The 14,862-nt window shown below is 34.3% G+C and overlaps 1 protein-coding gene across 1 annotated transcript in view; it reads left to right on the plus strand.

Annotated features, from left to right (window-relative positions):
- The first annotated feature begins 1,466 nt into the window (after positions 1-1,466).
- Positions 1,467-14,862, plus strand: part of SULF1 (sulfatase 1) — a 74,413-nt gene continuing 61,017 nt past the window's right edge. Inside the window, 4 exon segments of the mRNA XM_074278852.1 lie at positions 1,467-1,546; positions 1,548-1,707; positions 9,855-10,006; positions 12,897-13,066. Coding sequence (XP_074134953.1) covers positions 1,481-1,546; positions 1,548-1,707; positions 9,855-10,006; positions 12,897-13,066 — 548 coding nt within the window. The 5' untranslated portion in view covers positions 1,467-1,480.

Here is a 14,862-nt window from a genome sequence, read left to right on the forward strand (position 1 = left end):
TGTGTAGGTCAAAGCAGAAAAAGCAGCTAACATTTTCTTGAACAAAGAAATTCTCAGGCCATTATCTATCTCAGTGATAAAGATTGTCTCCTGTTGTTATGTGTTACATAAGGCAGAAAAAGCTTTTACATGGGGGAAGTGGGAGCTAGGTGGATAGAGCACCAGCCCTGTAGCCAGGAGAACCTGAGTGCAAATCTGTCGTCAAATACTTAATACTTCCTAGCGTGACTCTGGGCAAGTCACTTAACCCCAATTGCCTCAGCAGCAAAAAAAAAAAAAAAAAAAAAAAAAAAAAAAAAAAAAAAAAAAAAAATAGTTTTTACTCAGAAAAAGTGTGTGTGTGTGTGTGTGTGTGTGTGTGTGTGTGTGTGTGTGTGTGTGTGTGTGGAGAGAAAGAGAGAGATAGTCAGACAGATAGACAGATAGATGGATAGATAGAGTTAGGTGACATTAATTTTTTTTGCTTCTGATTTTTCAGTAGATAGTCCTTCATATTTCTCTAGTTGGCATTGATTTACCTAAAAAATTCCAACTGTAAAAACAGTTGCATAGCTTCTTCTCCCATTGTAGAGGGAAGTGAGACCTGTTGGAAATCTGAGGTTTTGAGATTCAAATTCCACCCCCTTGGCATCAGTTCTTCATGTCATTTCTTGACAAGTTCTGAAAAGACTATTGAATTCTGTTCTGGGCTTTTCTGCAGTGTTTGGCTGAGGATCAGGTAAAGTGTTTGAAGGGGCATAGTAACAAAGATACAGATCCATGCTTTTCTCCTTTACTGCTTCTTCCCAGCCCCAAAACATATAAATGTACATTAAAAATGTATTTCTCAATTCTCTAGTTGGGATGCTATGCATATTGCAGAATCATTTTATTTCACACTAGGAACCACATCTGGATTTGTTAAAACCTAAATTACTGGAGTTTCCCCTGCTACATAACTTGGAGGAGAGCTCCAGTTTGATTAAAACTAATTTTATCATTACAGTGGAGTGATTTTGTGAAAGATTCATTTTTATTAAAGAAAACATTTGATTTTCTCATAAAAGCTAACATGGCCTATGATTAATAATCCTGGAAACAATAATATTTTGCTAATGTTTTAGAGAGGGGTTCTTTGGTGCTTGGCTAGTCTATGTTGGAAAGGTAATCTTCACAAGGACTTGCTAGCTTTTGAATCTGCTCCATATCAAAAATTCTAGCTTTAATTATCAGATTAGGCTGCATTTTTCCTTTGTGACTAAGTAGGAGAAAGGCTGAAATGTGCTTATTACTCTGCAAAATACCTCAGATGACAGGATATGAAATGTTTAATTTTGTGCTAGAAATGAGGGCTGATCAAATTATAGGCTCATTCAAACCAGGGAAAGAATTAATGAATCCGGAGAAAGAATCATTAACCCACAAATGGGTTTTAAGGTGTCTAGTTGTCTGTGTCCATCAACCCTGGATTCTTTTGTATCTTTTAGGATCCTTGCAAGTGATGAATAAAACAAGAAAAATCATGGAACGTGGAGGAGCCACTTTTATTAATGCCTTTGTCACCACCCCCTATGTGTTGCCCATCTCGATCCTCTATGCTCACTGGGAAGTATGTCCACAACCACAATGTGTACACCAACAATGAGAACTGTTCCTCCCCTTCCTGGCAAGCAATGCACGAACCACGCACATTCGCTGTGTATCTCAACAACACCGGATACAGAACAGGTGAGTGATAGTGGCATTTGAGACTTGGTGGATAATGGAAATTGTTTAATCTTTCATGAGCTATTTTCTGTTTTCCTGATGCCTTCAGTTGTTAATTCTCTCTGTCTCCTAAAATGTCATTATTTTGTCTGTAATTTATATTTACCCACACATTTATGTGTGATATTTCCCTACCCCTAATGTAAACTTCTTGAGGAAGGGGACCATTTACATTTTTCTTCCTATTTCTATAAACTAGTATGATACTGAGTACATATGGGTCATAAAATAAATATTGTGGAATTGCTTTGAATTGAATTTAAGAATGTATCCAAAAACAATTATAAAATAATCTTCTTTCTTCTTATAACACCTTCCCCCTTAATTTTATATTAGGATAAAAGAATATGCTAGGAAGGCATTTTTTTTGTGGATCTTTCCCCATGAGATTCTAGACCATATAATCTGTCAGCACTTAATAAGTTATATTTATGGGCAATGATGTTGATTATAATGATGCTTAGAGTTGTCATTGACAGTTATTGTTAGATATATGTTCACAATGGAAATGAATCCCAAGAAATTAATAAAGTGATTATGATTTCCATAATAGGAGAGAAGGGAAGGTTACCCCTAGGGTCTTATCCTAAGTGTGTTTAGTCATATTAGTAATTTTAAATTTATGACACCTTTTATCTAAGGACTTAAATGCAATTTGCAAATCCATCAAACATCCCTGAGGAATTAGTAGATAGCAAGCTTTCTTTTCACATTTTATAGCTGAAGAGGAAACTTTCAAAATGGGTGACCTACTCAATGACACAGTCAAAATCAGATCCTTAACGACCTAGCATTGCCTTGATGCACCAAATTTTATATCTCTTGATGGAAAACATATAGTTAAAGTAGTCCTTTTAAATTTGTAATAAGCTTATAATATGGCCTTTGGGAGCACAGACAGAGCCCCTAGATAAGAATTTTACAATTCCGACCTATTCCCAAGAAATCTAGAATCACTGTCTATAATTTAAATACGCACTTTCCAATGGTTACCATAGACATCAGAAACCAGAGATATTTGTGAAATAACTCTTGCCAAGATATGACATGTTCCACCAAGGTAAATAAACTAGGTTTTTGGTTTGAATGTTGAGATACACTAGGGAAAATCTGCACCTCAACTCACATGAAAATCCTAGAATAAGAAGGTTCAAGGGAATGAACAAATAGAGGCATGAACTGGTAGATGGCATGCATAAGAGAGTAATTTGGGTTGGAAAGAGTGGAGTTGAGAGCATTCTAATTGTAGTAGTAGTAGAACAGGGGAAATTCAGAAGTGAGAAAAATATTTGTAGCTGATAAGAATATGTACATTCATGTTTCATATACTGGCTGGTTCTTTTGAAAGGTTACTTTTTGCCATCTTTTTTCCTTTAGCTGCATGCCCATCACCACTTTTCCTTCCATTCAGATATGCAGAGACAGAGATTATCTTTGATGTGTGTAGACTCTTCCCTTCCATATCTTATATCTTAATGATAAATTTTGGCCAGATACTTGGGCCTTTTGAGTTGAAGATTAAATAAAATAAGACCCTCTTTTTAGAAGCTTTGAGAAATCATTTAAGGCAATTGTAAGGTTGCCCCCCTTGCCTAAAACACATGCCCATGATTTCCACCTTTTTTAACTTTCAAAGTTTAACTTGAGTACTATCTTAGCAAGTTTTCCTTTTTTTCTTTTAAAGTTGCATTAAATTTATAGTTTAAGTCAAGTCAAAAAGCATTTATTAAGTATCTACTGTATTATAGGCATTATGCTAAGTGCTAACATTACAAATAAAGGCAAAAACTATTCCTGTTCTCAGGAACATCTAAACTTAAGCAAAGAGAAAACATGCAAACAACTATCTATAAACTAAATACAAAATAAATTAAAGATAATCTTTAAGGAAGAGATATTAAAATTAAAGAGACAAGGAAAGAACTTTTGCATAAGTCTTTTATAAGCTTTAGCTAAGATTTAAAGAAATCCAGAGAAGCCAGGAGGTGACAATGAAGAGGGAAAGAGTTTTAAAATGGAAATGTATTATATAAAAACATTTTTAATTTCTCTTAACTGAAAATGAATTCTTCTCAAATTTTGCTAGAGTGCTTTGTTAGTCTCCCACCTTTCCTATAATCAACTAATCAATCAATAGTATTCTTTAAGTTGTATGCTTAGGTACTATATCTGTGTGCTTAGGTATATGTCAAGCAATGGATATGAAAAGACAAAAGTAAAACTGCCATTGCCCTTAGGAAGCTTACATTCTATTAGAAGAGATCACACAAATATATATACATGAATATTTACACAATTAATACAATTGGGTTTGGAGAGGAAAGGCACTAATAGCTATAGGGAATGTGCATCTTATAGATGCAGCTTGGTCAATTGGACAGAGTGGCAGTGATATAATGCTGGATCTGTACTAAAGAAGACTTGAGTCGGAATCCTGCCTCAGACCGTTGGGTATTCCTGAGAAAGTCATGTAACCTCTTTTAACTTTAGCTGTGTCATTTGTAGCATGGTGATAATGATAGCGCCTACCTCACAGGGTTATTGTGAGGATGAAATGTGGCAGGTTATATAAAGTACTTTGTGAACCTTAAAGGATCATGTGAATGTTACTATTAGAAGATGTACTTGACATAAGTTTTGAAGGAAGTTGGGAATTTTCTAAAAGATTCAAAAGGAGTATTCCAGACATAAGAGACAGCCAATATTAAAGCACAGGATATAGAGAATCTTGGGTGAGGATTAACAAGTTAGGATGGCTAAATTATTGAAGGTAGAAAGAGGAGTAATATGTAAAGATATCAGAAAAATAGGAATAAGCCAGATTGTTAAGAGCTTTAAATAAGCTATTATTTATTTTTTTATTTATATCTGATTTTATGGATGATAGGAGGCTCCTAAAACATTCTAAACTGTATTATACTTCCTTGTACACATATGCATGCCCTGGTAGATTAAAATCCCCTTGAGATCAGAGATTGTACCATTTTTTCATCTTTGTAATTCTGTTGCCTTGAACATAATAGGTGCTGTTTGAAAAATAAAAATCTAGCAAATAAACTAGGACTGAAACAAAGAGTACTTTGAATGAATGAATTTTGTTAAATGACAGTTAGAAGAATTCAGTGCTCTTGCACTGAAATACACAGATTTGGAGTAAGGTAGATTTAAGAAAACCTGCTCCTTCTCATAGCATCTTCTGGAGAGTCATGCATTTGGTCCTACTTTAAGGTACTCTGCTTAAATGAGGTAAATGAAAAGGTCCCCAAAGTGGGGGATATAAGAGTGGAATTAAAATTTAAAAACCCTAAAATGCAACAATTTAGATATACTTTGTCAAAATTGATTTTCACTGAAAAAAATGTTAAACTATCCCAGAATATTAGGAAATAATGAACTATTTGGAAGAAGAATATTTATCCATCAGAAACCCACTTAAAAATATACAAATCAGTCAATCCGAATGATGAGCATCTTAGGAAATTAAAAGATTTAATGCCCATGTATTGAACCAGGATAGTTATTTATTTCTGAGAAACCTGAGTTTAGGAAAAGTCATTGTTAGAGAGATTTATTTTAAAATAGAATGTATTATTTGGCAAAATGTAGTTAAATTAAGTATGTTGCCCAAATGAAGAGAATTTTAATATACACGAGAAGGCATAATGAAACATTAAAACTGAATGAGAACAAAGACTAAGTGACAAATTATTAAATAGGATCATTTGGGAAAAAACAGGAATTTGAGAAAATCAATTGAATTAATACAATATTATCTGTCACTGTGGTAAGATGATATTATTGAGTCAAGATCTGTGGTTGATTTAATAATACCAGAAATGTTTACAAATTGTTCTTGCCTAACAAAAAATTTTAAAGTGCTTAGATTTTTCAATGAAAGGAAAAAAAACTTTATGACAGAACAGTTTGGGATACTTTTGTACAAGAGAATTTTATCTTGTAGTAAGGGAAATCAAGATATCTCACTTCCTATCCTGGCCCTAGCCCTAGCAAAAATAAGTAGAATTAAAGATCTAAAGGCATCTTAGAACCAATCTATTCCAAATCTATCACTTAACTTATAAAAACCAGAGATTCCTTAAGGTCAAGTGATCTAACTAAAGTCTCATATCTAGTTCATAAGAAATTATTCTAATACCATAATACTTAAATCATCTTTCCTCTGCATTTGTAGCACTCCACCCATCATCTTGCATCCTCTTTTTGAAGGGAATCATGTAATAGCATACCAGAAGAAACAAGGATATAGAAGGGTAAAAAATAATGTGTTAAGGAAATTTTAGACAGTAAATTAGGGTAAATACCCAATACCAACTAGACCATTTATAAAACATACCTAAAAAGGTTGGCTGTATAGAGTGAAAATGAAATTCATCTTCAGGGAAATTTTATACACTTAATATATCTGTAGAAAAATAACTGGAAACCCAGATAATCCATTTAAGACACCAGCCAAGGAAACTTTAATGTTAAAAAAAATTCCAAGTAGTTATTACAAATTAGTCCACAGTGTCCTATTTCAAGAAAAGCTAAGATGATTTTACTCTGAATATATTCTAATGCATTCTAACAATGTATAGAGCTAAAAATCTCTCTCCATAAGTGTTTGGTGAGACTATATCCAGAATACCCTACTTATTATTTTAAAATATTTCATTAGTACAAATAGAATAGAAAAGCTACAAGTTCAGAGGTAAAGTTCAAAGATCACTAAGTGGCTTAGAGAATAATTTATGTGGGATGAGCGAAAAAAAGAGTAAAATTTTTGTAATTAAAGATATTAAAGTAGAATTGGCTAAAAAGGTTAAGGTATTTAAGTGAGGAAAAATAGTAAGGAAAAAGAGGAATTATTTTACATTGCTACACCAAGAATACAGCTAAAGTAATGGGATAGAAGCTAAATGTAAAATAATCTCCTTGCATTAAAATCTGTTAGATAGTTAAATCATCATTTCAAGAGAATGAACTGTCTTCCCCAGAGATATGTTTCAATAAATTTGTATTAAGAAGAATAGAAAGCACCTCAGAGAATTGTGGTAAAGTCCCTTTTTAGTATGGTGGCAATGTTGCGTAGATGATATAACAGGATAGGTCTTTGATAGCTGCTTCTGTACTTGGCCTAAAATTGCTGCCTGCATCTCAGAATTAAACTGCATTTGGTATGAAATGCAAAAACATCTTGGGCAGCATCTTATGAAAGGAAAGAGCATATGTATTGGGTCTGGGAAAGAAAATGGAGAGAGGAACTCTGGTCTTTATATAAAAGATCACCTTCAGCAATTTGAGAATTAAGTCCTGAACAATATCTAATTTAAGAACCTATCTTAATAGGAGGATACCATCATATATATATCAAGTGTTTTATTTATCCTTTCTTATCACTTTCATTTGACATCATTTATCTTAAAATTAGACTCAAGATTTGACACAAGCAATACATGAAAATATGGATTATGGTAATTTAGATTTATCAGTTTTAATATAAAAGAAATATAATTTCATCACTATGAAAACTACTTGCATCATACAGATCCTAGATTACATCCTGTCTATAATTTTTAGTTGTAGCAACTATCCATTAACACAATTCAGCAATATTGTTTAATTCAACCAACAATTTAGCAAATATTTATTAAGTTCATTAATGTGTTACTTTTAAAAGTATTTATTAAGCCTCCATTCTGTTCTAAGCATTGTTGTTACAATGCTAAAAATGAAATAGGAGATTTTATTCCATTGAGGGAATACAGCATGAATACAAAGAAGTAAATATAATGTATACACAAAGTAATTTCCTAAGGAAGACCATATTAATGACTTAACTGAAGACATAAGGAAAAGGCCTTGCAAAACTGGGATTCTATGAAGTGGAGTAGACTGCCAAATAAATATTTCATCTCTCAGACAAAGGTATTTTCCAAATAGAGAACATAGCAAAAGCTGGGAGCTGTCCACAGCTGAAACTTATGCAGACCAAGGAGGATAGCTGGCATAATTTATCAAGTTTTAAAAGGACATCAGTATGCTCACCTTTTTGAGTGAATCAAATTGTCTTCAAACACTTTCATCCTTTTGGCAGCTCTGAAGCATTTGATTATCTCTTTCATTCATACATATTGCTCTTCCTGGATTTTGAAGACATTTTTCTCATTTGTTTTACCTACTACCTGACTACATGCCCCATTATAGGATCATCAACACACCTGTTTCTTATTCATGGTTGTGCCCCAAGACTCTTCCTTAGACCCATTTATTTTTTACATTTCTTGGGCATCTTTTATGAACCATTGGCTTTACTATTATCTCCATGAAGACCACTGTTATATATATTTATCAAGCTCCGATTTCTTTCCTGAATTTCAATACTGAATTTCACATCATCAAATCAAATCTCAATATGTCTGTGGAAGAACCCATCTTTCCTTCAAAGTTCTTTCCTTTTTGTAGCTCACTTAATTATGTTAGGAGCATCACCATCTTTCCAGTCACTTATCTTCAAAACTCAGAATTTACCTTGCCTTTTCCCTCTCATTCATCCCATATCTAATTAGTCTCCAAGTCTTGTGAATTTTACCTTTCTACTAACATAGTAACTACTCAAATTCATGACTTCATAATGTTTTATCCAAAATATTGCAGTAATCCCATAATTAGTTTCCTCATTCAAGTATCTTTCCTCTCTAAACCATCCTCCACACAACTGCCAAGTTGATATTCCAAAAATGCCAATTTAACCATGTAACTCTAACTCTTTTCAAGAAGCTCCTGTGGCCAGCTGCTTCCAGGATAAAATACCAATTCTTCTGTATGACTTTGAAAGTCCTTTACAATCTGGTTCCAGTCTTTCTCAAATTATGATATATTACTACCCTTTATGCATTCTATATTCCAGCCAAACTGGTCCATTTACTATTCCTTCTATACAATTTCCTCTCCTATCTCTGTGCTTTTGCCTAGACTGTCCTGCATACCTGGCATATACTCCCCACTCATCTCTACTTTATAGAATCTGTAGCTTATTTCAATACTGTCACACAACTAGTAAGTATCTGAGGCTGCATTTGAACTCAGGTCTTCCTGACTCTAGGTCTGATATTCTATTCACTGTGCCACTTAGCTGTCTCATTGCTAGACAGACCAAGCATTTAAGCTAAGAAGTTAGATGACTTTCCTAGGTTCACCTGGCCACTATGTGCCAATGGCAGGACTTGAACTAATTTCTTCCTAACTCAGAATCTGTCCTTTCCATGATGCTTTCATTATCCAGTTTATCTTACTTTTATATAAGCCTGGTTTATTTTTCTTTCTTGTCTCTTTACTCATAACTGTTCATAATATTTCCTGACCTCCCCATGTCAGAAATCATATCCATATTTCAATCTCAAATGCCCCTTCTTTCATTAATCCTTTCCTGATCTCTTCTTCCAAACTATGTGTCATTTATCCCTTTTTTGAACCCAATGTATTTTGTAAATATCTTCTGATCCCATTCTTTGTTTTAGAGAACAGGTATTTATTTACATGTCTAATATTCCTCCTCATACACAAACATACCACACTAAAATTAAGGGAAGACCCTATGTTTTATTCATCCCACTGTAACTCATGCATGGTAAGTGTTTAATAAATATGTGTTGAATGGATGAAGTAGAGAGAGAGAGAGAGAATGAGTGAAACTTTAAAGTCTATGTCATAAAGTGGTTCACTAAAGTCCAAGTTTCTCTCTGAATGTAATTGCTATAGCTTTCTTCAACTTAAGTGGCACCTCTTAAATTAGTTCTAATAGAATTGTTACTGCATTAAAATAGAAGGAGCTCAGTTAGGGAATTTTGAGCTTTATTATGCCGATATGATGCCTAGCATTGGGTGCTTCTTTCATTTTCCAGTAAGAAAATGGCTGTTGCACTCAGTTTTTCAAAGTAATAAACTTCTACAATTGTAATATTATTTTGCTCTGTCATGTTAACATGAATTCTATTATTTCTTGCCATTTCTTAATAAAATTATAATTTCATATTAGTTTGCCTTTGTATAACTGGTAATTCCATGTGAAAAATTAACATTCTACCCCCAACCTCCCTACATTACAGCTTTCTTTGGAAAATACCTCAATGAATATAATGGGAGCTACATCCCTCCTGGGTGGCGAGAGTGGCTAGGATTAATCAAGAATTCTCGTTTCTATAATTACACTGTTTGTCGCAATGGCATCAAAGAGAAGCATGGATTTGATTATGCCAAGGTAATTTCCAGACCCTTTGACACAACATCAATTAACTCATTCTTAAGTGGGGGAATTGGGAAGAAGCATTTTCAAAGCGCTTGCCCCACCTATATTGCATTTTTTCTTATAGTAAAAATTAGTGATTTTAAGATTATTTTGGAATATAGGTAGGGAAATGTTCCAAGGAACACTAGTTTTCCAAGGTTTTTTTATGATGAGGAGAAATAAACCTTTGATAATAGTATAAGGAACAGTAGTGACATTTCATTTTTTTCATTTTATTCATTTTAAATAGCAGCTTATTTGAGCTTTTTTTCATTACAAAAGAATTTTGTCTATGAAGTCTGAATTTTCCAGTTAATAAAAGGAAGTTAATTAATTTTTAATAAATTAAAAATGAGGTTAATAAAAGAAAATAACACTTTAGATGTAGAACATTTTTAAGCTTAACAAAACTCATCACCTTCATCACCCCATTTGATCTGCACTAAAATCCTATATCATAGAAATATTATTATTCCCATTTCAAAGATAAGAAAACTGGGGCTCAGAGAGGTTAACTAATTAACTATTTTCTTATAGCTTGCTAGTGACAGAATGGGGACAGAGGTGTAAAACAATCAAGGACTGGAAATCTGCCCTTCCTATTTTCATTCTTCTCCATAATTGGCTTGTGTTATACAGAAGGACCTATGCTTTGCAAATACTAACTACTTGGGATCAGTTTTGGAATTTCCAAGGTGACAGAAAGGGATATATTTTATGACTCACCAATGACTATAAATATGTTTAAGTTCAAATATTTGAATACGAAAGCTGATCTGCAATTTTGCAGTGATAGTTCTTCGTTTGCTGCCCCATATAAAGATGAAAAAGTCACAAATGAAGATCAAGGGGAAAAATACTTGAACCTGATCTGCAAAATTATAATTGGATTGAACTATATTTGTCATTAAAGTCCCTTTCCTCTCTGAGTCATGACCATTTTCTTCCTCAATAGGCTTATTTGTTTTGTTTTTTGGGTTGTTTTTTTTTTGGTTAAAAATGTGCCATATCCACCATTTAGAGCTAGATGAGAACTTGTAGGTCATGTGGTCTAGCCTCTTCCTTTAAGAAATGAACACAAAGAGGTTAAGGAACTTGCCCAAAGTCATTCAGAGTCAGAGCAAAGATTTATGTGCCTATATTCTCACCAATTCCACCCTTTCCAATTTATCATATTGTGTTCCCAAATATCAAAAATAATCTCAACCTCCCAAATGAATCTAACTCTCGAGAGAAAATAAAAATGCACTAGGAGTCTACTTGATTTATTTCATGCTAATTGCCATATAATTGACCTATTTGAATGTAGATAAATTTATGTTACATTTTCTCTTTTACAATTTTTTGAGCCTCCAAAAACAATGTGAACTGAATGCTCAGTTCTTTTTATAGATTTATAGCATTTTACAACTGGAAAGAACCTTAGAGATTACATAGTTCAAGCTCCTCATTTTACATTCTTGAGGAAACTGAGACCATAGAGAGGGAAGTGCCTTCCCAAGGTGACACGTCTAACTACTGACACAATTAGGGCTCAAATAGGGCTGGAACTAAATCCATTAATTTATACTCTTGTATTTATTATCTATGGGAGTGTTTTTCGTGTTCACTGCTCAAGTTATTAACCTTTACCTCCCTGTTGTTCTGAGGAGTACAAGGTAATCACCATCTCCCCAAAAAAATATTAAATTAGCATCTCTTTCTCATTATTAAGGCAGATTAAATGTCAAAGACTACTGTGTCAAATAAGATTGTTCCATGTTGAGAGAAGAATGGCAGAGAGTGAGGAAGGGTGCAGCTGGTTGGCCTGTGCCAGTGCTGACATACAACTCATGCTGCCCCCTCAGGCACTGCTTTTGCAGATCTTTAGAACCTTGAATCCACAACATGTGATTAATCATGCCTGGAAACATTTGAAATTGTGAACATTGTCCGGACTTTTTCTCAATGAAGCTGATACTAGAGTCCTCCAGACCAGTCATGTTGACCTCGGGGAGGCAGGTGGTTTAAGTTTCCATCTTTTCTTCTTTCTCTTTTTGATTTCATTTCCTCTTTCTTCCTTGTAGCATTTCATTAGCCACCCTAATTCTGGGTTGAGCCATTTTATTAACAAGTTGCAGCTCTGCTCTTGGCATCTGTCCTTCTTTAACTGGGCAATTAAAAGGGCAGAATCAATAGGAATCAGACACATCCTAATTCATATAGAGTTTTTCAATATAAATCCATTGATGAAAAAAATCACAGTGTTTTCCCTGGGCACCTGTATTTTGGCAGCCATTTTGGAATAGTGATTATTGTGTTAGTCCTAGAGATGTAAGATTAATTTAAAGGAAGGAAAACTGTTTCTTTGGGGGAGGGGGATTAGGGAGAGGTTGTGTAAATGAAAATTAAGACTGGATGTGGGTGGTTTCCTGCACTTGGAATAATTAATTACTTGTCAAATTATTACATCAACGAAACCTAAGAATGAAATATGTATCCGGTGTTTCATAGCTAGAAACATGTGTGTTGCCAATTCTGATAACCATCTTAAGTAAACACAACCTTTTTTTTTCTGATATCTAAGTTGTATGTCTCCATAGGGTATAAAAATTATTATATTTGTATTGTGTAAGCATACATAAGTAAGGGTGTATACTCATTCACACACAAATGTCCTTATCTAGCAATTTTCCACATAATTTGCCCAAGTGGCAACTGTTTGTTATGGGAGAGCAACTACTTCCCCAGGAGGCTTATTTGTGTTTCTTACTTTAGACTGTAATTCATTAACAGAATTTCTTCTGAAAGTCAGGAGGAGAATGTGATGTGCTTGATGTCACCTCTTTTGTAATTTTTGTTTTGTATCAAATGTATGTTTCAGGACTACTTCACAGACTTAATCACTAACGAGAGCATTAATTACTTCAAAATGTCTAAGAGAATGTATCCCCATAGGCCCATAATGATGGTTATCAGCCATGCTGCACCCCATGGCCCTGAGGATTCAGCACCACAGTTCTCAGACCTCTATCCAAATGCTTCTCAGCACATGTAAGTAAAACAAAATCTGGATTCCAAAACACTGGGACATTTTCCATTGTCTTCCCAACCCTTACTTTCTCCAAGTTTCTTTCTGTACTGCAGGTTAATAACCAATATGTGGTGGGAATGTGGGGATTAACCATGGGAGAAAGAATGAATTAGGCTAAATAAATAGCCCCTAGTAACCTGGAGCAGTATTAAAGGGCCATACATTACTCTGGAATTTTGAGGACTAGTTCCAATATCCCAGGCTAGCTATGTGTTAAGGATGAGAAAGCTAACCAAGTTCTCCAAATGTTTCATGAGCTATTAAGAATTCATTTCTATATTCTTGTTCTGAGAGGTATGAAGCAAAATCAAGGTAGCTAAGCTCTTCCCAATAGCAGAATTTAACTTGATATGATTAAGTGAATGTGAATTTGTTTTAGGTAAATACTTTGATTGCAGCTATTCAACATGAATTTGTTTTCCTTAGAGTTTTTTGGGAGAGGGGCAGTGTTAGAGAAGGGAACATGGTTTTAAAATAAGAAGATATTACAATAACATCATCCACATAGAATTTTAAGGTTTGCAAAATACTATCTTCACAACAACTCTGGGAGATGGGTAGTGTAAGGATCATGAGATCATAACAAGAAGGGACTACTAAGTGATCTGTTCAAGGTCATATAGTAGTAAGCTTAAAAGATTGAGTCCTTTAATTATATATAGAGCCAGGGTACTTTTCATTTCATGATTATTCAGTTACTTCAGTCTTGCCAGACTCTTTATGGCTGGCCACATTTGGAGTTTTCTTGGCAAAGATACTGCAATGGTTTGACATTTCATTCATTCTCTTCAGATGAAGAAACTGAGGTAAACAAGGTTAAGTGACTTGTCCAGGATCACACTATTTGTAGGTGTCTAAGGTCAAACTTGAATTCATAAAGATGAGTTCAGAATCAGAATCTTTCTAATTCCAAATCTGTTGCCCTATGCAATGCACTACCTAGCTGCCTTTACTGCTTTGTTCTGTCTCTGTCTTGCATTTGAGGAAACTGAGTCTCAGAGAGGCTAAGATACTTGGCCAGTTGACAGAGTAAGAATCATTTCATTATTTGTATGCCTAGCATACCATAGATCCTACCCTGTAGTTTCTGATTAATAGATTCTTGCTGATTGATTGGTTGTTTAACTAGTGAAAATGAACCCACACCTGTATACTATACTTGCATTTTTAACATGTTGCCTCCCTTTTTTATAGGAGGTGGGAGTGGTTGGGCAAAATGTACCAGAGTTGTATTACTCAAATATCTTTCGTCTGCCCTTAGGTGAAGAGTCTAATCCAAATCTAATTTTACCAACTAGTTGTTCAAAAGGTGTGGCTTTTTTTGGAAGCACAGACATTTCTATGCTAATATTATCTGGCAAATTTTCTTTCTGGTGGTTGTAAGTAACATATGATCTTTAATCTAATCCCAATTTTTTGCTGGCAGCCCTTATACTTTGGGGTGAGAATATAGACTAGGGATATGTCCCACATAGTTTGTAACCAGTATGAGATACTTGGGAAATGAATGTTGTATTCCTTAGAATTATAACTAGTACAGAGCACAAGGAGCTTTTGTTCCCAAATGATGTAAGAGTAGGGAAGCATTATTTTTTCCCACAGTGTCATTATTGTTTCTCACCTCATAGTCCTCTGCTGACCTATGCTGCCAGAGGGTATGACCACTTCCAATATATCAATCCCAGATTCTGAGATTTCCCACTAACTTTAACCAAGAGAAAAAAAAAACCCCTTGCTATGACTCTCGCCTTCAGAG

Source organism: Sminthopsis crassicaudata, chromosome 1 (genome assembly GCF_048593235.1).
Source record: "Sminthopsis crassicaudata isolate SCR6 chromosome 1, ASM4859323v1, whole genome shotgun sequence".
In the NCBI taxonomy this organism is placed as follows: Eukaryota; Metazoa; Chordata; class Mammalia; order Dasyuromorphia; family Dasyuridae; genus Sminthopsis; species Sminthopsis crassicaudata.